Genomic DNA, 23237 nt, shown 5'->3' with positions numbered 1-23237 from the left:
TCCGTGAGGAATAGAAAACTTACCTGAGATTGCAAGAGAGCCTGTACCACTAGGTTTCTCCAACGATCCCAGAAGCCCCCTTATCTTTTCGATCTCCTCCTTATTGAACTCGGTCTTGTCTGGAGGCTTTTCTTGGCTCGGCTGATTTGTGGTGAAGTTAGCTTGACTTCGACTCTTCTGTTGTCCTCCTCGGTAGCCCCATTCCCTATTCGGTGGTTTACCATTCAGCTTCCAACACTTCTCTTTGGTGTGCCTTGGTTTCTTGCAATAGGTACACCAAAGAGACTCCTTGTTGTCCCGTGCAGAGGACAAATCTGTCTTTATTCCTTCCAGTATTTTCGGTTGTTCCATCCTTGTAGTCATGGCTGAACCTTTTAGTACTTGAGGTTCAAGCATAACCCCTCTACGGCTTTCTTCAGCACGAATCAGAGAAATAGTCTCATTTAGAGATGGTACCTCGTCTTTGCCGAGAATCTGGACCCTAACTTGATCAAATTCTGCGTTGAGTCCTGCAAGAAAATCATAAATGTGATCTTTTTCGATAAAACTCTTTAGGATTGCTGCATCCGCTGCACATTTAGTCTCAATGCACCGATAATGATCAAGTTCTTGCCACAGGTTCTGCAGTAAATTTGCATACTCGGTAACTGTCTTGCTGTCTTGTTTAGTTGCTCCAGTCTTGACTTTGATTTCGTACACTTGTGCTGCATCACGTGCTTTTGAATATGTTTGTCGGACGACATCCCAGATCTCTTTAGCCGTGGATAAAAACATACACGTGTCGCTGATTTCAGGGTTCATTGAATTCCATAACCATGACATGATTATGGAGTCAGCTTCGTCCCATGCATCAAATCTTGGATCTCCTTCCTTCGGTCCCGTCCCTAAGAGATGGCTAAGCTTTCCTTTTCCCTTAAATATGTTCGAACAAACTGAGGCCACTTCAAATAATTTTTCCCGTTCAACCTATATGCTGCCTGAATGTTTTGCAGGTCGCCAGATGCTTGATGTGAGGAAACTTCTTCCGATTGTGCAGTGGTATTTGATACGGTGGCTTCTGACATATTGGGTGGGCTTCAAGAAAGAGAGAAAAACAGACAATGAAGGTCTGAAAAACTTAGTAAGGGTTGGTGATGAAGGCCTAAAGAATCTTTCAGCCAATGTAAAGAAAAAGGTAACTATAATGCTCCACCAAACTGAAGAGTGGATCGAAACCACTCAAAATCAAAACTGATCCAAACGAAACCAAAGGGATTCAGTAAATCTGCTCTGGGCAACACCAGATCTAAGATTTCAGACTGATCTGATGTCTCTACAAAGAGATCCAAGAAAAAAGGATGAATCCGATGGCGCAACAGTCCAGAAGAAGCAAAAATGTAGAGTTCAGATCTGTAGCCGATCTCGAAGAAGAATCAAGGACACTCAAGAACCTCCCAAATACTGTTTGAGAGTTCTTGAACCAGTAGCAGAGATGACCAAAGAGATACTATGTGTGGATTAGGTCGTAACCTGGCTCTAATACCATGTGAAAATTTGAGAGAAAAATGAATTGATTGTATTGTCTTGGAAGGAGCATATACACAACTTTATATAGAATTACAAAACTAATTTACAGGGTGATAAAATAGGAAACTAACTTTTCCTAAAAAACTAATTTCTATATCAGTGGGATTCTCCAATTAATATCCCATGATTCTAGGATATCCCATGATTCTAGGAAATTAAGTTTCCTAAACTGATGGACCTAAAATTATGGAGAATCAATCAGAGAGTCAAACTTCTACTTTCCAACAGAAGGTAAATTATTGTATTGTAGAGACTCATTATGATGGAATTAGTATTGTCAAAATCTTTTGATTTACGATATGACTCACAATTTAAATCATGAATCCCAAGTGTTACAATTGAAATCTTATCTTTGAATAATTTTCTACAAAAATTTGTTCCTATGGTTTGATTCATAAGTATTATGATTTATACAATTCTTGCAGTTCATTGTGGTTCAAATCAATTCTATTAAGAATTAGTTCTCTACTTTGTCATTTTGTTTTGTTTATATTTAGTTTTGTCAAGGGCCTTGTTTTAAAGGCCTTAGTAGAAATTGATTTGTTTATGTTATTTAGGATCATATATCACCATTATATGTGGATTGTTTGACTTTTAAGTCAAACTTAATAATATCCTCTTAGACTTCTATTGCAAAAGTGGCAAATTATATTGTTTTAGTCACTATATGGTAGATATGGATCGAAAATTCAGTAGAATCTCTTTTGTACATATATTTAGCCTTTTAGCATTACTATATTTAATTTTTTGGCAAGTTTGTAAGAAATAGAAATAATCTTACAATTTATGATACGATTCACGATTCAATTTTCTCTACTATTTTTCAATACAATCATACAATTATGATTTTCAAAACATTGGATGGAATTCCCTTAATACCTTCATTGAATCGTCTTTCAAGAAGTGCCAACACTTTTTATAAAGAGTCGTAGTGAAGCCATTTGACCAAAGGTGCTTTGTCCCCCTTTGGTTCCCCAATTGCATTCAGGACTTCTTCCTTGGAAAATACCTCCTTGAATTTCCTGGCTTACATGGAAGACAACCATCAATGGCCAACCTATCCAATTTAGTTTGTGCTCTCACCTTTCTGTGTACAAATCTGCATAATTGCTTGTTATAGGCTCTTTGATCCTCCCTTCCTCCTAGATTTCCTCCCCGTCCACCACTAGACTCTTGATATGTTTCTCCCTCCTCCCATTAGCCATCTTGTGGAAAAAGATGTATTGGTGTCACCCTATTGTTTGAGTCATAGACACCTTAATCTTTGGCTCCATTTGATTTCTTCCTGCTAAATCATCATGTCAAAATCCTTATTGTCTATTGCCCTTCTATGCCTATCTACAGCTAAGATGGACCTTGTTCCTCCACCTAAGTCTTTAAGTTCTCTTCTAGTCTTGCCAGTCTCTTCCCAAATACATAGCTAGCTGAACCCTCCACTTGACACCTCAACCACCACTACTGTAAGAGGTCCATAAAACCATCTTCCAATCAACAATGTTCAAACTGAAAAGGACATTTTACAACTATGCCTCCATGGTCCAACAACACAGGTGTCGGTGTTGGTGGAAATATTAGTCATTGAAATATAGTAAACATGTTGGAAATGTCGTATGGAAATAATGTAAAATTCATAGACATGGTGGAAGCTTTGCGAAATATGTGAATCTAAAATAATATTTTATGGAATGATAAACGAAGCATAGGTACACCCTTTTAAATTATTGTTTTGTTCCCAACTATCAAACAAAGCTACAGTTAGTAGACAAAATAATATATTGCGAAGTTCCCTTGTACAGTACATAATTGTGATTTTAAAGCAAAACTTAGACTCATAGAAAATACAAATGATTCTAATAGATTAACCTAATAATCATTTACATAAACAAATTCTAGGACTTTTAATTGAAAAGGATTTCAAGCTTGGCTCAAAGTGGTACTCATGCCCATTAGACATCAATAATACCTCTATACATGCATAATATTATCACCAACTTATGTTATAATACCATCTCTTGTATTTCACATTGTGTCGACAGTTTTTACCAGGGAATATGTTGATTCTAGTAATATTTTGTGTTGATACCCATGGAAATGGAAACATGTCATGGAAATATTAGGAAATTTATGGACATTTTAAACATGGGTAAAGCTTCTTGAGCCACATTTGGAAACCTGTCCTCCCACTTAGGAGGCACCTAATCTGTCCAACTGCCTCAAAATAGGCTTCGTCTGATTGTTGGACCAGTATACTTTCCCCCAACAAAGGCAAGTCCAGTGATTTAAAAGGCATGAGTAGGTGTGCAGACAAGGTGCATTTTAACACCTGTACCATACCTAGGCCCAGGTATAGCTTGTTTGAAAAGGTGGGCACCTAGTGTGCCTAGGCGTGTGCCTAAATTTTGCACTTTCTTTTTTTGCTTTTTGGAGCACACACTTTTTTTCCAATGTTGTTTCTTCATCCTTTTATGAGGCATTTTTTTTAAAAGATAATGAACTATAATTAGAATTATAAAATCATTTTTTATGTATGGATTAAGAATGTAAGACCGTAGTGGGCTTGGTACAAAGGCCGCCCATAGAATTAGGACTTAGGAATGCGAGGTGCTTAACATTACATTAGCCATTTAAAGTAATGCCATTGGGAAGGAAATAGAGATTTGAAGTTTCACATGCTTAAATTGTTGAGTGCTTGAATATGTTTTATATGTTATGTTTGATTTTTTCTTTTTGCATCTTTACTTAGAATGTGTTTTATATTAATGTTTATGCATTTTAATCTGAGCCAGTAGGTTTTTTAACATTTAATTTAGAAGTGAAGCATGCAATTTAATTAATATTGTTTTTTATAATTTTGTGTTTTTTTTTGAATTTTTGAAAATTTTAAAAATTTTGTACCTTGCTTCGAAAAGATGCATGCCTCGTCTTGTGCCTTGAGTGCAAAAAATCCCTCTGTGGCTTTTTTACACCTTGTGCTTTTAAAACACTGGGTAATTCAACCAAACCCATCACCTTTTTACAACTCTCCTTTGAACTCTGATGTACATCCATTCAAGTTTAACCCTTGGAATCAACCTAAGCAAGTAGCTAAGATTTGTAGTAAAGCCCACCATATTATCTTTCGAGGTACTCTATCGTGTACGATATGGAGCACACACTTTTTTCTAATATTGTTTCTTCATCCTTCTTAATATGAGGCATTTTTTTAAAAGATAATGAACTATAATTAGAATTATAAAATCATTTTTTTATGTATGGATTAAAAATGTAAGACCATAGTGGGCTTGGTACAAAGGCCGCCCATAGAATTAGGACTTAGGAGTGCGAGGTGTTTAACATTACATTAGCCATTTAAAGTAATGTCATTGGGAAGGAAATAGAGATTTGAAGTTTCACATGCTTAAATTGTTGAGTGCTTGAATATGTTTTATATGTTTTGTTTGATTTTTTCTTTTTGCATCTTCACTTTGAATGTGTTTTGTATTAATGTTTATGCATTTTAATCTGAGCCAATAGGTTTTTTAACATTTAATTTAAAAGTGAAGCATGCAATTTAATTAATACTGCTTTTAATATTTTTGTGCTTTTTTTTTGCATTTTTGAAAATTTTAAAAATTTTGTACCTTGCTTCGAAAAGATGCATGCCTCGCCTTGTGCCTTGAGTGCAAAAATCCCTCTGTGGCTTTTTTACACCTTGTGCTTTTAAAACACTGGGTAATTCAACCAAACCGCATCACCTTTTTACAACTCTCCTTAGAACTCTGATGTACATCCATTCAAGTTTAACCCTGGGAATCAACCTAAGCAAGTAGCTAAGATTTGTAGTAAAGCCCACCATATTATCTTTCGAGGTACTCTATCATGTGCTTTTTCCAGATCAATAAATACTATATGAAGATCTCTCTCCTCTTGAAACTTTTCTATCAATTACCTTAGTAAAATGACAACTTTCATGGTTGATCTCCCAGGTAAAAAACCAAACTGGTTTTCCGTTATTTCATGTCGTAACTCTTTCTCAAAGTCTTATGGTCTGTCTCAAAAGTAAAATCATAGAGTTTAATTGGGCTGCAATGATTTATCCACTAGGTTTTTTTTTGTTCCACCTCTTTCACATGGTACAGTTTCTAGGAGCTCCTAATCATGCATTAGTTTGCTATTGCTTTTGCTTTCCTATTTGTTATCACAATGTTTTTTGAAGTGCAAATTAATTTTTCAATTACAAATTGTTAAAAGTGGAATCTTGAAACTCTACTCTTCATTTGTAGTTGGATTTTTTTGATAAAAATTATCAATCTGATACTGATCTCTGTGCCCTTTGTGAATTGTCTTATAAGAGGGTTTAATGCTTTTTGCAGGGTTTTTATTATGATGCATTTTATGGTGACCTAGGCTTGAATGAGGACTATTTCAAACAAATTGAATCAGGGGCAATGAAAGCAGTTGCGGTATTACTCAACCTTCTCCTTTAAAAGAAAAGAAAAGAAAAGAAAACTAGGTTTTATCTTGGGGTGCTCTTCCCAGCCTGGCCTGGTCTTGCTTTCAAATTCCTGGGCCTGGGCCTAGGTTTTGTGTCCAAACTCTGCCCAGGCCTGGAAATTTGTAGGCTGGGGTGCATGTACATCTGTGTGTCTGTCTATACTAACAAAGTTGAAAGTATCGGTACTTGATATGAAAAAGTTGTCTTATGTGTCTCAATCAAATGATTTTTTTTTTTTTGATTTGATAATTCGTCAGAGGTTATGATACAACCTCTTTTATTGTTTAAAACCACTGAAATAGTCTGAGCAAGAAGTGTATCGGTGACCCTGAAAATTGATATGTATCATACGATACACACTATATATTGCGATATTTTGAACCTTGTATATTTCATGAGACGGTAGTTTAGTCGTTATGAGAGCACACTTATAATTGCAAGGGTAGCTTAATTGTTATACTAGTTAGGGGTTTTAAGTGTAATTTATGTGCTTTATTATAAATGATGATGAAGGGGTACACCTAAGATCTTTTTGTGATCCTTTGGGATCCCAAACATTCTTCCACTTTCTTTCTCCTCCTCTTCTTTTATCCATTCTCCATGCCACAATCCTTTAAAAAACATAAAGTTTGTTTATTGGTATCAGTGCATCATCAATATTGGGTTCTGGTTATTGCTACTCTAGTCAGCTGCTGACATCATCATCATTGACCACTGATGTCAGCAGGTTGTATGGTTGGTAAGATCTTATATGGAGTCTTGATTTTAGAGGAAATTTGGTGCATGTTCATGGCTATTTGACCACATACTCCCTACCTATTCTTCTATCCTTTGACCAATATTATCTTATCAACCCTCATTATTAGCCTATTAAAAACATCCACAATAAGGGTAAAGAGAAAGGGAGACAAAAGGTCACCTTGTCTCCGTCCCCTCAAGGCTGGGAAGAAATCCTTAGCAGTCCCATTAACGAGAACAGAGTAATGGTGGGTCTGCAACAGCCCCAAATCCATCTACACCACCTCTCCCTAAAGCCACATTTCCTTACCACCTCTAGTAAAAAAAACAACCAATCTACTAGATCTTAGGCTTTCTCTAGATCTAATTTGCACATCAGACCCTTTCCTTTGGGCCTTCTCACAAACTCCACACATTGTTTGAGAATCTGATCTGTTATCTGCCTACCCTGAGTGAATGCCCCTTGAGAGTGTTGATAGAAAATTCTTTATTTATCATTAGGGATATGATCTTAGCAATGATCTTGTACAGGCTAGTGACCAGACTTGTATATTTAAAATCATTGGGATGACAAACTTCTGGTTTTTTGGGGACCAAGGTCTGGCAAGTAGCATCCTTGAGGAGATCCCAAGGATGCAAGTGCATGATTCTCAAGGGAGGTGCATGCTTTTAAGGTAACTGTCAGCTTCTCCATAATCTTTTACACCATTACACCACTCCAGATCTAGTCAGATATAATTCCAGGCTGCAGGAACACCAGATCTGTATTCTCACACACCCTAGAATAAGTAAATAAGGTCAAACATAGACTGACAGAAAATATGGCTTGGAGAAAATAGTCAGCACCTTGAATAGTCCACCAATTGAAGCAAAATAACCTTTTCTAGTTTGCAAATAATCATTGGTTCCACCCTAAAATGGTTCTATTTACAGACTGTAGGTTTACTAAACACACCAACAGAAAGCAATGGAACTGTACTTATTGCGATTTCCTAGATTTTCATAGAAGTAAATCCAGAAAAAATAATATAATAGCATCAAACCTCTATAAGAAACACACCAGAATACATATAAAACCAACCCTGACCAGATTCTAGGGTTTTTTTCGTTGCTTGACGTGAGCAACTGTCTTGCTTGCTGAAGTCAGATGTTGGTAGTGATGATGCCAGTGGCCCGCTGTTGTCTCAATGATCAGAGATCCCAACTGAGCTCTGTTACCAATTTGTGTTTGCTTGTGATGTTAGGAGATGATTGTAGAGAAAATTTAAGAAGGGATTGAAGAATGAGAAGATTAAGAGAGAATTGCAAGAGGCAAGAAGTTAAGGGTGTAGATTTCTCGTTAGTATTTAAACTAACAAGATTAAATTACAATATACTTAATTAACTTAAAAGGCAAAAAAACTGCCTTCTCAATACTTAGCTAGACTTCTTACTTCCCTTAATATGTGTCTATATTGTCATGCTCCTGGACTGTCATTTGTGACCCATCCAAGTACTACAACTCAATGTAAATAGATTTCAAAATATCAAATTTTGTTTGTAAGTTTTTGCATATGTGGTTCAAGTTGATAATGTAGCTTTTTGATGCTTATGCTTAAGCAAAATAGAATTGTGTGCCTCCTGTCTCATGCCATTTAGGTTAAATGATGATTATCATCTATAGTTACAAGGTTATTTCTGGGGTTGAAAAATATGCAAATTCTTGAAATATTTTAGCAAATTTGTTATATATTTAGGTATTTCTCACCTGATCTGCAAATTCTTGAACTAAAAATGACTTAGTTCAGCTGATCCATGAATTAACTCACTGAGTAGCCCAACAATCAAACTGCCAATTTTGTAATATTGAGGATTTTGTTTGTATCAGCCCTTTCTCATTCTAAGCCCTGACCTGCTGTAGGATTCTTGATGTTTTGCTATTGTGCTCTATACTGCAGGAAAAACAGCCTTTTGAGCGTATTGAAGTATCAAGGAAACAAGCTTTAGAAATGTTTTCTGAAAATAATTTTAAGGTGAGTAATGCTTCATATTTAGATTTCCTTCATCTGTATTGTTGAATACCTTTTATATCTTGTTTCCTCCCTTTGCTTCCTACTTGGATGCCCTATTTTATAAATGTTCCATATTTAGAGTCTAACCTTTTTATGCAGATTGAAATCATTAATGAATTGCCAGAAGACAAGACGATCACTGTTTATAGATGCGGACCTTTGGTTGATTTGTGCCGTGGACCTCATATCCCAAACACATCTTTTGTAAAAGCATTTGCTTGTTTAAAGGTGATGAATGACCTGACATAATATATCTGGATATTTGAACTATTTGTATGAACAGATGTTGTTAATGTTAATTGTAAGTTGAAATCTCTAGGCTTCATCAGCCTATTGGAGGGGGAAGAAGGAACGAGAGAGTCTACAAAGAGTTTATGGGATATCTTATCCAGATTCCAAACGTCTGAAGGTATGTATTTAAACATCCAGTTTTCCTTAGCAAGTGTAATTAATTCTTTTAACTTTTATTGTATAGACTATGGATATTTTCTTTGAATGTGAAGATGGTCCCTTCCATATTTATATTTATATATGTATGGTGGACTACATGCTGGTAAACTATTGATAAGCTTTGACCATTAAATTTATAATTACCAGTTGAAAAAGAAAAGAGATAAAGTTAACATCAACCAACACGAGCCCTGCTGCTGTTCCTATTATTTTAGACCTTGATCCTATGTCTGTATCCTTCTGCAGGAATATCTCACTCAGCTGGAAGAAGCAAAGAAATATGACCACAGGTTATTGGGGGCAAAACAAGAGCTCTTCTTTTGTCACCCTCTTAGGTAATATGAGCCAAGCTCCAACATTAGTTTTTATTACTTTCAAGGACTTAAGATTGCTCACAACATCCATTGACTGCATTTCTTGTCATATTTCAGTCCAGGAAGTTGGTTCTTCCTGCCATATGGCACCCGAGTTTACAACAAATTAATGGAGTTCATTCGAACTCAATATAGGGAGAGAGGTTATCAAGAGGTTAGCTTTCTTTGTCTACACACACACACACTCATATATATATATATATATATATATATATATATTCCAATGTTGAGGAATTGGACCTGTCATGTTAATTCTCTTTGGCAGGTTTTGACTCCAAATATATACAATATGCAACTCTGGGAGACGTCTGGCCATGCTGCAAACTATAAAGAGAACATGTTTGTTTTTGAGGTTAGATTTTATGCCAGTTCCTTTTGATGCCAAGTCTAAGAGTTTGTGAACTTGTCATGATTTATCAATATTCATAACACATTCAGATGAAAGGAGAAATCTAATTGTGGAGGAAAAAATGAGCAGAGTGAAAATGAAAGACACACTGATAGAGTTTTACGACATGGATCTTGTTGACACTTAATGGCCACAGAAAGCACATGCTTGCAGATAGCCATTAAAAAAATAGTCCTATGTATCAAGCATTGGCAACTTAATGATTGAAACTTGAAAATCACTATTAACTTTTCTTGTATCATTTGTTACTTACTTTTTCTTGTTTTTGTCAGTGAGATGACTTGTGCTTCCTCTTTTTTCATCTACATGTTTCCATTATATGTTTTTTTTTTTTTTATCAGCAACAACTCAAATTTTATTACTTAGAAAAAGAGAAGTGAACAAGACAAAGGCAGCCTTGGCTACCACCAAGAAAATACAAAGACAATTTAATATTCAGTCTTACAACTTATGCAGATTGAAAAACAAGAATTTGGACTTAAGCCAATGAATTGTCCTGGACACTGCTTAATGTTTGAACATAGAGTTCGTTCATATAGAGGTGAGGTTCTCTGTTTAATTCATTCAATGACTTATTTTATTTTATTCTGTCAGTTCATTTCTTAGTTGTTCATTGCTTCTGTAGTTTGTAAACTAATTTATGCTGAATCCTATTTTTAGTTTGATTCTGTCTGACCTTATTAGTAAGAATTCAATAAATGCTGTTCATTTGAACACTGAAATTAATCTGTGTAAACAAGCAGAATGACATAGTTTGATGTCAAACATTTGAACTGAATTGATGTAGGATAGGGTTGGGAGACCTATATGGTTTAAGGAATGGTGGGCTAGATCACCTAGATTCAAGGGCAATGTGAATCTTCAGGGCTCAGATCTAATAAGGGTGATATCTCAAGCAAGAATATTTCTTATTGGAAAACTAAGGTCATGGGATGATAAGAGATAACTTTCAGATTTAGTATACTACTTTCAGGAAATTATGATGGCAGTGTTTAAGTTCAGAGAGAGAAGAAAGGAACATCATTCATAGTTGCAACTAAGACAAAAAAACACAATTTAAAACTTTTATTCCATCTTCAAGTCTATTTCAATAATTGCAATGTGATAAGGCCCAATCCCATAGTCACTTGAGGACTCCAACCCCTATCCCAGCAGCAGCTGTAGCCTCCAGGCCTTGATATAGTGAACTTCTCTCGATACTTAGGCCACCAATCCAGGTCACTTACAAAAGAACATGTCACTAGAATTAGTTGAGAATTCCAATATGTATTTCGTGACCCTATGTAAAATCAAGAAATGACAATCAATGGGCATCAAAAAATTTGTTTTCTCAAATTTCTCTCTCTCCATCCCTCTTAGAAGGAAGGGGTTCCCTCAAAGTGAATCCCTGAGGTGAGCAGTAATTCATCATTTGGTATTAGACTTGATCAGTTGATTGGTGCAACCACTCAAGAAGAAATTATCATCACCAAATCCTTAGCAGTGGAAGAGCATATGATTGGAGATCTGTAGGAGCTAAAGGAGATATCTATGGTGATGACTTGGTGTGAGTGGATCACTTTTTCAGAGTTCAGGCAATCAGGACAACAAGGATGAAGGCTCCAGTCAAGGTAGAAACAGTGTGCCAATCCTTCTTTCAGTAGATTGGCCAACTTGGTTTTTCCAATATTTGAGGTTATGATCCAATCTCTTGGATCTTTACAGCAAAAACATTTTTTTGAGTTTAGCGAGATTCGAAGCCAACAACGAATTTCAGTTGCCTCGATTTACCTAGAGGGAGAAGGTGTACTATGGTTCCAATGGTATTGGCATTCTCATCCTCAGTTATTGCGGCCATGCTTTATTGAGGCCTTGTGCACATGGCTTGGACCATTCAGCTTAAGACTCTGGTGAATCCTTGTCCAAACTTTTATTTTTTTGATAATTGAGAAATAATTTATTAATGATATATAATAAAAGTTACAAGCACCCCAAGGAGAGACACAAGGTGCAACCTCCCTTGAGAGTAAAGTGTTAAAGGCCAACAATGCAGTAGAAACAAGACATTACAACATTGCCCAGTACAGATGTTCCCTCAATACCCCTTGTTTAGCAAGATAATCAGCCAAAGCATTTGCTGACCTGCTCACCCAATGTGAGCTTACAGACATGTTATTTGTTAACCAGCTTGCCTTCTTTAGGATATCCATGTAGCACCACATGACTGAGCCTGGGTCTGTTAACCAGTCCACAACAATCTTAGAGTCTCCTTCAATTAGAAGATGCTCAACTTCTAATTGATTTGCAATCAGAATACCCCGTAGAGAGCCACCAATAGTTCTGGATCTGTTAACCAGCCCACAACAATCATAGAGTTTCCTTCGATTAGAAGATGCTCAACTTCTAATTGATTTGCAATCAGAATACCCTGTAGAGAGCCACCAATAGTTCAGCCCCGAGTCTCCTACTCCCATTGGACCAGAATATAAGGCTAAGATGTTGCTGTCCTTATCTCCCAAGACTCCTATGCCTGAAGGGCCGGGGTTTCCTTGACTGTTTCCATCAAAATTCAATTTAACCCAATCGTCAGGTGGTGGGGTTCAAATTACATTGAGCTTTTCCTTCCTGGAGGAATCCTTGTCCAAGCTTAGAAAGCTTAGATAGACTGGATCTGTGAGGGACTATCAAAAGGAGTTTAAACGGTTAAAATCTTGGGTTTTCAGTTGGACAAAGAAGGCTTTAGTAGGTTGTTTCATTGGAGGATTAAGGGAGGACATTCACATTGAGGTTAAGGCCTAACATCTGGTGGCTGTCTTGGCTGTGCCAAGTCTAGCTGGGAGGAGAGATGTAACCAAGAATCTCTTGTCAAACTGGACCAGTAAAGTTTCCTTTGAGACTGGATTCTGGTTCTAACCAATGTTTTAAAACACATGTGTTGTAGAAGAACTACTGAAGGGTAGTTTTGTAATTCTACTGTTCTGTACTTTATTTTTTCTTTCTTGTACTATAATAGGCGTGTACTTTAGTGTACATATCTTTTTATTCTCTTTGTAAGGACGGTCTTGTCTATTCACATAAGTTTAATATAAATACATCTTTTCTGGGTTGGTTCGATCAGATTGATCAACCCTAACAGATCTGGACTTTTGTCTTTCTCTCTGCTCTCTCTCTATTTCTCGAGATGACATGGTATCAGAGCAGGCTACTCTCTGATCCTTTTCTCCTCTCTTTGATTAGTGTGACATCTGTTATTACTGCCGATTGAATGTAGATTGTTTTGATCTATCCAGAGATCAGTTTTCTCTGTTTTGCGCATCCTAGGAGAGATTTTATTAGATCTCTCTCATACGACTTCAGTTTGCAGTGAGATTTGAAAGGAAGTGTCACCTAGGCCCTCTCATCATATTCTGAAAATATCATTGAGATCTGAGAAGATTTGAGAGAGATCTATACATCTTTTCTGGGCGGCTGCACCCAGACTTTCCTTTTCTGGATTGTGTATCGGGCGTATCGTATCAAAGAATTGATACGATACACTCTGTATCGGGCATGTCGTATCATATCTTTAGGTGCCCGATACACCTGTTTACAGGTGTTTTTGGGAACTTTATTAAATAATATATAAAAGTCTTAAAACTGAAATTAAAAAAAAACTAAAAAAATTAAAAGGCGTGTGGTTCGAAGTGTTTTGAACAATCTCTCTCTCTCTCTCTCTAAGGAGGAAGGGTTTCCCTCAAAGTGAATCTCTCAGGTGAGCGGTAAGTCATCACAATGAGATATTTTATTTATAGACTATGGGTTGGCCAGACTCTATATTCTTTTGTTGAATTTCTATCTATTTGGGAAATGTAAGGACATGTTTAATTTACTATTATGTTTTTTGAGAGAAAGGTAATGTATTGTATTCATTTATATGCTGTGAACATGTAAAAGTATAGAATGTAGAATGAGTCACTATACAGAAAATGCTGATAGGCTAAAGCACCTGGCCTGAAATGAAAGTTGAGCTTCACAAAAGCCAAGTATCAGTCTCAAGAAAAGATTGATGAGGGGTGTTCTTAAACAATTCTAATGCAGCCAGCCAGGAGTCAACAGACCCAACCATCCTTCTAGTAACTTCTTCAGTGGAGAAGCTCTTTCCTCAAGCATCTTCTGGTTTCTTTCCTGCCAATTGTACCATGAGACTGCTGCATGAATGGTGCTCCACAGTTTTCTTCTCCTTCTATTGAGACCCCCTACTCTCCAAGCCATCAAATGTTGTCTTAAAGATCTTTGGGCAGCACCAAGATTGAAGTATCGATACATTTTGAATTGTATCAGCAAAAATGTGTCAGATTTAGGAGTTGTTGGCATGTGGCATGGGTGGAATTGCACCTTTTTTGGTGCTGTTTGACCTAGTGATTGAAAAGGCATGCCTAGGCACACAGGCGAGGCACATTTCAACTTGTGCCTTGCCTAGGCCCAGGTACAACCACTTTAAATCTGGCACGTTTTGTACTTTTTCAAGCATGGGGTTGGGATGGGGGCTCCATCTATTTTCTCATATTGTTCATTTCATTCTTCCCAATGCAAGACATTTTTTTTTAAGATAAGGAACTAAAACTAAATTATAAAACCAACTTTTTAAGTAGGGTTTAAGAATTTAAGACCCTAGCATAGGACTTATTTGGGCTTGCCTCAAGTAGCTAGGTAAAAATGTCTCATAGATTTAGTAATGAAATTGGTAAGAAATAAAGTGCTTGAAAGTTTCACATGCTTAAATTGTTGAGTGCTTGAATATGTTTTATATGTCATATGTCATTTTATTTTTACAGTTTCACTTTGCATATGCTTTATGCATTTTAATTTTTTTTTTCAATAACAGATAACTTTATTAAAAACAAAGGGAACTAAGTACAAAGGAATTTTAAGCTCTCTTAACCCTCCACTGAGAGAAACATGAAGCACAATTATACAAAAGCCCAAAACAACACATCCCTATTCACCCCTTGCTTAACTCTCCCACTGAGAAACATGAAGCACAATTACACAAAAGCCCAAAACAATACATCCCTATTCACCCCTTGCTTAGCTAACCCATCAGCAAAGGAGTTAGCAGTTCTTTTGACCCAATTCAGATTAACTCCATATCTTTTGTCAACCACTTAAATTTCCTCTTTTCATTACTATGGTTGCAAAAACCAGTTAACTCATCCTTCAGCCAGTCCACCACCAACTTGGAGTTCCTTCAATAACCAATTTAGTAATGTTCAAATCCTTGGCTCTTTGTACACCTTGCAAAGCTGTCATAATCTCAGTGCAAAGAGAACCACCCTCTCCTATTTGACCAGAATAAAGAGCGATTATCTTTCCTTATTCCTTAAAACTCCCCCAATGCCAGAAGGCCCTGGGTTCCCAGTACTACTCACATCAAAATTCAATTTAATAAAGCCACTGGGAAGGGCCCAAACATGTAATGAAGGCACCACAATTGGAGCTGACAATGCAACCTCCTTACAATTTCTTAGCAAATCATCAGATGACAAGTCAATAAACAACTCCAAAGACTTGAGCCAGTGCACCACTCTAATGTGAATCACCTCCAAGACAGATCCTTAAATTCCTTTCTTCCCATATAGTCCAATAGCCAGCCCTTACACTTCTCCACACGATTGTCTCTGTTTTCATTAGTCATCTAAAAAAGTAGAGGCAAGCAAAATTTGCACATCTGGCAGGGGAGTCCATCTGCAGATAAACAAAGAAAAGAATCATTCGCAAATACATTTAGAAAAATGGCAAGAACTCAGTAAGTGATAACCATTCTTACCATCAACTTTGCACAGGGCACACCAATGAGGGGATAAACGTCGCTAGGACATTTTTTCTAGAGCAAGGGACAAGTGTTAATTCTTTGCAGGAGTGCTTCTCAATAAAAACCCCCAAGTGGAATAGGATTACACCAATCTTCCTTGAAAAACGAGGCAGAAATGAACAACCCAGAGGCTGAGAGAGTCCAAACCCTACTATTAGGTTTTGTAGGATCTAAGTAAACCCCATCAAGAATACCCAGAAGTGACAATAATACTATTTAACTCTGTATCCCTAATAGCCCTTCTCAACCCTTGAGCTATTAGGATTTTTAAAACATCTAGTTTAAAATTAAGTAAATATTTTTTAATTAATATTATTTCTAATATTTTTTCATTTTTTTTAAATTTGTTGTGCATTCTTATACATTCTTTTGAAAAATTAAAAAAATATTTGTGCCTTGCTTCAAAAAGTGCATGCCTTGTGCCTTGAGCAACATATTGGTGGCATATAGGTGTATTATCCAATACACCCATGGTTCCAGTGGTGTTTTGGCTGATATGGCAACATATTGGTGGCATATTCTGGACCTTCAGGAATTGGTGGGGTAATCAGGGAGGAAATGGAAATATTCTGCCCATGTTTTCAGGTCCTATTCAGAATGGAGGTGTGGTGAGATCAGAACTAATGGCAGCTGTGTATGGAGTGGAGAATGCTATAGAATTGGGGATTGACAGATTGGTTGTTGAAGGTAATTCCAAAATTGTTGTGGGCTGGATGAAAAAGGGGGAAGGAGTAGTTTGGCAGTTGAAGAATGAATTCAGGCACTTCAAGCCGGTTTCTAAAGACATGATAATCCAAATAAAGTGGGTTAGGACATCTGCAAATAGCATAGCGGATGAGTTAGCTAAACAAGGAATTCCGAGACAATCCATGTTTTGTAAAAATTGGAAGTGATTTTGGTCTTACTCCTTACCCACAACTCCTTGTTGTACTCCCTTTAATAATAATAAATCATTTTGTATTGCTGATAAAAAAATATAGGTGTGATGGTATCATTTTTTAAATTGTAGTTCAAATTCAATTACCTTAATTAATTATTAATGTCCATTAAAGTGGCCATAATGATATTTAGCACTCTATTTAGCATAGGTAACTTCATAACTAACTCTATTTAAGACTACTATCACATTAACTAATTCCATCGCATAATTAACTCAAAATAAATTCCATTTAGGTCTATTTAAAAGCACTCGTACATAACAATTGTATGCTATCGGAAGGTTTTAACCAGGTCACTTGTTTGAAATGTAAGTATCCTTACCACCAGATCACTTCAAAACATCTTGCTAAACTAGTCTAGATGAGCTTCCTTATTATATCCATGTGTTTCAGTTTAGTCCTATTAAAGCACAGAAAATTCATTTGCAGTTACCAAGTTTTGAATCTTGGTTATCCATTTAAGAGATTATAATTTTACTACTATGACATTTCACCAGTATTTGTTAAATTTAATTCATTTTAAATAGTGTATCTTTTGGGATACATGATTATTAAACTTGGTTATTTTCAAAGCTTTAATGAGATTTATGAAGTTATGCATGCATATTTTAATTATTCTACCTTTTTTCAACATTTTCTACGGTTATCTCAGTAGTTTACACTTCGCATAAAGTCATAGACTATTTAAATACATGTTTCCCTAGTGTATCCATGTGTATCTTAATTTTCCCACCATATCCATGACCGTTAGTATCCAAAGTGTATCCAGATACATCTCTTAAAATTGCATTTTCAATATTCTTTGCATTTCCAATAATTTATACAATGGGTAGCACCAACTAGAGTTATGAATTTTGCAGAAGTGAGAATACACCTCTTCACTGTTTTGTTTTCTGATTAGGTAACATTTCCAGAAAAGAGAAGTGAAGAAAGGAGGAGGCATACAATAAGCCTATTTTGAATGTATAATTCTTGGTTTTCTCCATAGTTATACTAAATAGTATATCTCTGCTGAAACACTATGAGCAATATTATCTTCTTCCTTCTTATTCTTTTTTAACATACCAGTACATGTGTACGTGCATTTGCACGTGGCAGTATCTCTAAGACAAAACTATTTATAATTTATGGTTGCTTTTTATAATTCATTTATCCAAAAATTAATTAAGGTATTAAGTGGGCAGCTTCTGAACAGTTATAATTCATGGTTCCAACACCCTGGCAGTTTTTGAACAGTTATAGGTGGGTAGTTTCTGAAGTGAGAGTAAAGGACATATATGCCCTCTTTATACCCGTTATATGCTTAGACAAAAGGGTAAAAAAAGTCCAATGAAAATTCCAGAAAAAAAAGGGCATTCAATCTTTTATAGGTAGTATAGATTTTTCTTTTTTTATTGATACCATTTGAGGAAATTAGGTTAATCCCTTGATGAAGGTGCAAGCTAACTAGTTCTTCGATTCTGGGAATCTTGTATTGATGTAACCCAAAACCTGGGATTGAACCTCACCTTGAGCATTATATGAATATTATATGTAAATTGAGAAACTTGTATTGATGTAACTAGCACAAAAACTTCTTGAAAACAATATAAAAGGTATTAAAGCATTGGGGAAATATGTTTAGATATATCATTGTAACATTTCATGTTGATATCCATGAAAAAGAAAATATTTTGTGGGAATAGTAGGAAGTGTGCTGCTTTTTTAACTATGCAAATAGTTTACTTTTAATATGATACTTAATTATGCTATTCATTCTGAATACTGAATGCATCACAAGTATGAAGCTGTGGCATGTTTATCTAGTGATTATAGGCAAGATATGGGGTAAGTCGTCCTTATATGACAATTCGCAATTTCTGTTTGTATATTAGCTCTGGGAATTTGTTGATGCCATATTTCAAGTTGTTTTTTTTGGTTCCAAACTTTCTTTTTTCAGTTCTTGTGTTTCTTCAACAACATACATCTTGACTGTTTGGGGATAATATTGTAGAATTACCACTTCGGTTGGCTGATTTTGGAGTTTTGCATCGCAATGAGGCTAGTGGTGCACTTACTGGTTTAACACGTGTCAGGAGATTTCAACAGGTACCTTTTCATCCATTTGCATTTTGATTAAAACATAATCAATGGAACTGGATTTCCTTTTATAGCCTTTTATTATACCTTATACATCTCTTTGGTTAATGACAAGAAAGGAAAATTTTAAGTTGATTCCATACATAAGATGATCTATCTCATTTGCAGGATGATGCACATATCTTCTGTACGGAATCACAGGTAAGTTCTTATTCATTGATATGAAGTGAATACTTCTTAACACATTTTACTTTCACTCTAAGTGTGACTATTTTTATCTACTCTATAATTACTTGTGCTTAACATTTTCAGATAAAAGATGAAGTTAGAAGTGTCTTGGAATTTATAAGTTACGCATATGGTATATTTGGGTTCACATTTGAGCTGGAGTTGTCAACGGTATAAGATTTCGGTCCTTGTTCTATTTTTGTTTATGTTGTATTAATTTGTGTTCAATTGCAGAAATATGATATGCAACTAGTTTTTATTTTTTATTTTGTGATCAATGAATTGTAAGATTTATTAAATCATAGCCAAAGATAATACAATTTAGGGAGAGGCACGAGATGCTACCTCCCCTCTAAGGAGGGGAGATGGAGGAAACCATCAACCCTTTAGTTAAAGAACAAAACAAAGGATAAAGAAAATTACAGAGAAGCCCAATACAAGGAAACCTGAGTAGCTCCTTGTTTAGCAAGATAATCAGCCAAGGCATTAACCGGTCTACCCAACCACTGAAATCTAACTGGCATGTCCCTCAATAGCCATTTGACCTTTTTTAAAATATCCTTAAAGTTCCCAAGTGACAGTACCTGGGTCTGCCAACCATCTTACTACCACCTTGGAATCTCCTTCAATTATTAAGTTCTGCACTCCAAGTTGATAAGCAATCTGTACCTACTGTGCCACAGCTAGGAGTTCAGCCCTCATAGAGTCTCCTATTCTCACTGGCCCCGAAAAAAAGGCAATGATGTTGCTGTTCTCATCTCTTAGTACACTACCAATCCTAGACGGTCGTAGATTACCCTGACTACTTTCGTCAAAGTTCAGCTTAACAAAACCCTCCATCGGAGGAGTCCAAGTTACCTGAACTCTAGGCTTCCTAGAGCAAGTGAGGGCAACTGCAGACCAATTTCTCATTAAATTCTCAAAGGAATAATCTTCAAAGAGCTTTAAGGATTTCAGCCATAAAATAGTTCTTGTAAAAATACACTCTTTGACCTCAAGAATGCTTCTTTCTTCTCCTGAAAAATTCTGGAATTTCTCTTTTCCCAAATAGTCCAAAGGAGAGCTACTCTTATACACTTCAACATAATTCTCCCTCTTCTTGTGGTCCACACAAATGTAGATGGGAAAAACAGCAAATTTACCTCAGTTGGCAAGTTCCACTTGCACTCAAACAAATCAAATACCCAATTCCAAATGGTTGTAGCAAAAGGACAAGAAATCAATAAGTGGTAACAGTCCTCATTTTGCGCTTTGCACAAAATACACCAGTTAGGGGATAAACACAAGAAAGGTTTTTTCTTCTGCAGGTTATTCATCATATTGATTTTACCATAGTAAACTTCTCAACAAAAACAATTATTTTTTGGGGGAATAGGCCTAGACCAAACTTCTTTAGCTGGGAAAGCCCAAGGAGAGGAATTGGAGCAAAGGGATTTAAAGAAATATGCACAAGTAAACGAGCCTTTCGGAGTCAAAGTCCAAATCCTTCTATCAGAATTGAGTGGGTCCAAGCAAACAGAATCAAGTGACGATAAGAGCTCAGAAGCTGATAAGGATTCTCATTCCTCAACCCTCTACGGAAGCCAAGGCCCCAATTTGTTGACAAAGGGGTATATGAGGACAAAATAAAGGAAGACACAGGTTCTTTTTTATAAAAGGAAATAGAGAAGAGAGAAGGGAACAGATCCTTAAGGGGCAAATTTCCCACCCAAGTGTTTTCCCAGAAAAGAGCACGAGTCCCAGAACAAGCATCATACCTTACAAAGCAGAGGAACTTTGGGAGGATGCCAAGAATTGCCTTCCAAGGTGTTGCAAGAGTTGCCTGTCTGGATACCCCTGCATCCCAACCATTTCCAGAACAGCCATGGATACTTGCCACCATTGCATGCCATAGCCTCTCCCTCTCTAAAGGCCATATCCACAACCACTTACCTAGAAGAGCTACATTCTTAAGAGCAATATTCCCTAATCCTAATCCTCCTTCCTCCTTACTTCGACTAACTATCTCCCACCTAATCAAATGATCTTTCTTCTCTTGCCCCGGCTCCCACAAGAAGTCCCTCATCATCTTCTCTATCCTCTTAGCTTCCCTAGTAAGAATCTTAAAGACAGACAAAAAGTAAACCGACAAATTAGCAAGTGTGGATTTGATCAAAGTCACTCTACCCCCCACAGAGATATAATTCTTTTTCCAGCTTGCCAACTTCTTTCCAAACTTTTCCACAACATGGATTCAAAAGCGGCTCTCCATATTGACTCCAACCACACAACTATTTTTAAAGTTGATTTTCAAATTCGAGGCCTTTTCAAATAAAATTAATTAAGTTCTTAAGGTTCCCAACCTTCCTCAAATCTCTCCCTTCACAAAAAATTATAGTATCATCTACAAACTGAAAGTGACTCACTGGCACACTATTTCTTCCTATTCTCCATCCACTCACTAACTCCTCCCTATCTGCTTTTGAAATCAATCTACTTAACCAATGTTTTAAAAACGAAAGGCGCAAGGGCCATTTTTCACTTGAGGCACAAGGCAAGGCACATGCCTTTTTGAGGCAAGGCGCACAATTAAAAAAAAAAGCTAAAAAAATAAAAAAAAAATCCAAAAAAAATTATAAAACATAATATTAATAAAAATATAAAATTAAGTTTTACAAAACCTATTATCTAAAATTAAAATACATAAACATAATATGTAAAGCATATTCAAATGAGAATTTAAAAATGAAATCAAACATATAAAAATTTCCAGGCATATAAAACCCACAATCTCTTTTTTTCTCAATTACAATACTTCAAGTAGCTAATGTGACATATTATATTCCTAATTCTACGAGCTGCCTTTGTGCCACGCCCCTCGAGGCAAGCCCAAACAATTCCATGTTAGGGTCTTAAATTCTTAGTTTTCACACAAAAAATAATGATTTTATAGTTTTAATTGCTTTTAAGAAGATATTTTATTAGGATGAATGAATGGACAACATTACCAAAAAGGAGGTTCTTGAAACTCTGGAGCCGCTAGACTAAAAAAAAAGAAAGGAAAAAGACATTAAATTTTCAAAAGGCACACGCCTGGGCTAAGGGGCAAGGCGCACTAGGCGTATGCCTTTTGAATGGGATGCCCTAGGACCTGGGTGAGGCGCCTACCCTAAAATGTGCCTTGCCTGTGAGGCACACCTTTTAAATCACTATACTTAACACATCAGCATCAAGAGTGAATAGAAAGGGGGAGAGTGGATCACCTTGTCTTAGGCCCCTACATGTTGGGAAGAAGTCCTTAATTACTCCATTGACAAGGATAGAATAATGGCAAGAAGTGAGACAACCCTTAATCCACTTGCACCATCTTTCCCCAAACCCACACTTAGCACCTCTAAGAGGAAACTCCAGTCCACCAAATCATAGGCTTTTTCAAGATCCAATTTGTAGACAACGCCTTTTTTTACCTGATCTCTTCATCTCCTCCACACATTTGTTAGCTATCAAAATCTTATCTACTACTTGTTTGCCTTGTACAAAAGCACCTTGAGCTTGACTAGTTAGGGAGGGGAGTACCACTTTGGTCCTCAAGGATAAGACCTTCGCCAAAATTTTGTAAACACTAGTTACCAAGCTAATTGGTCTGAAGTCCTTAGGATGCTTAGTGACAGCCTTCTTGGGAACAAGAGCTACAAAAGTAGCATTAACTTCAAGGCTAACAATGTAATTATCTTCAAACTCCCTAAAAGTTAAAAATATGTAACTAGTTTCTTCTAAGCTAACTGCTCAGTTATTTGTTGGCTCACTGTGAAGCATGTGTTACATTGTGTCAAGGACCACATACTCTTTCTTTGTTCTTTTGCTAATCTCAAAATATTTAGGACATCAAAATTTGCAATTTATAGTGATAGAGACCAATTACCTAACTGGATGATCCTAACCCTCTTGGGTGGACTGCATTGCCTAGACAAAATTTTAATGATCAATTACCTTCTATCCCATTACTTCGTATCCAGGATGACTGTACTGTCATTGATGCTAGTGAAGAATTGGTATCCCCTCATTGTCTGTCCTTGAGGCTTTTGCTGACAGGGTGTGCCACCATGTTGTGGGTGGCCAAT

At 36.4% G+C, this 23237-nt stretch overlaps 1 protein-coding gene across 3 annotated transcripts in view; it reads left to right on the top strand.

The window, feature by feature from the left end:
• LOC104609663 (threonine--tRNA ligase, mitochondrial 1-like) overlaps positions 1-23237 on the top strand; it is a 112769-nt gene that overhangs the window by 62746 nt on the left and 26786 nt on the right. For all 3 annotated transcript variants that reach the window (XM_088896259.1, XM_088896260.1, XM_010276025.3), the window contains 11 exons: positions 5919-6008; positions 8716-8790; positions 8929-9057; positions 9149-9238; positions 9526-9614; positions 9711-9807; positions 9919-10005; positions 10519-10603; positions 18824-18918; positions 19078-19110; positions 19222-19308. In XM_088896259.1, coding sequence (XP_088752385.1) covers positions 5919-6008; positions 8716-8790; positions 8929-9057; positions 9149-9238; positions 9526-9614; positions 9711-9807; positions 9919-10005; positions 10519-10603; positions 18824-18918; positions 19078-19110; positions 19222-19308 — 957 coding nt within the window. The remainder of the gene's footprint in view (positions 1-5918; positions 6009-8715; positions 8791-8928; positions 9058-9148; positions 9239-9525; positions 9615-9710; positions 9808-9918; positions 10006-10518; positions 10604-18823; positions 18919-19077; positions 19111-19221; positions 19309-23237) is intronic.

Source organism: Nelumbo nucifera, chromosome 1 (genome assembly GCF_055504915.1).
Source record: "Nelumbo nucifera cultivar China Antique chromosome 1, China Antique-T2T, whole genome shotgun sequence".
NCBI classification, from domain to species: Eukaryota; Viridiplantae; Streptophyta; class Magnoliopsida; order Proteales; family Nelumbonaceae; genus Nelumbo; species Nelumbo nucifera.
The sequence above is the reverse complement of the archived record's forward strand: the minus strand, read 5'-3'. Positions and strand labels throughout refer to the sequence as shown.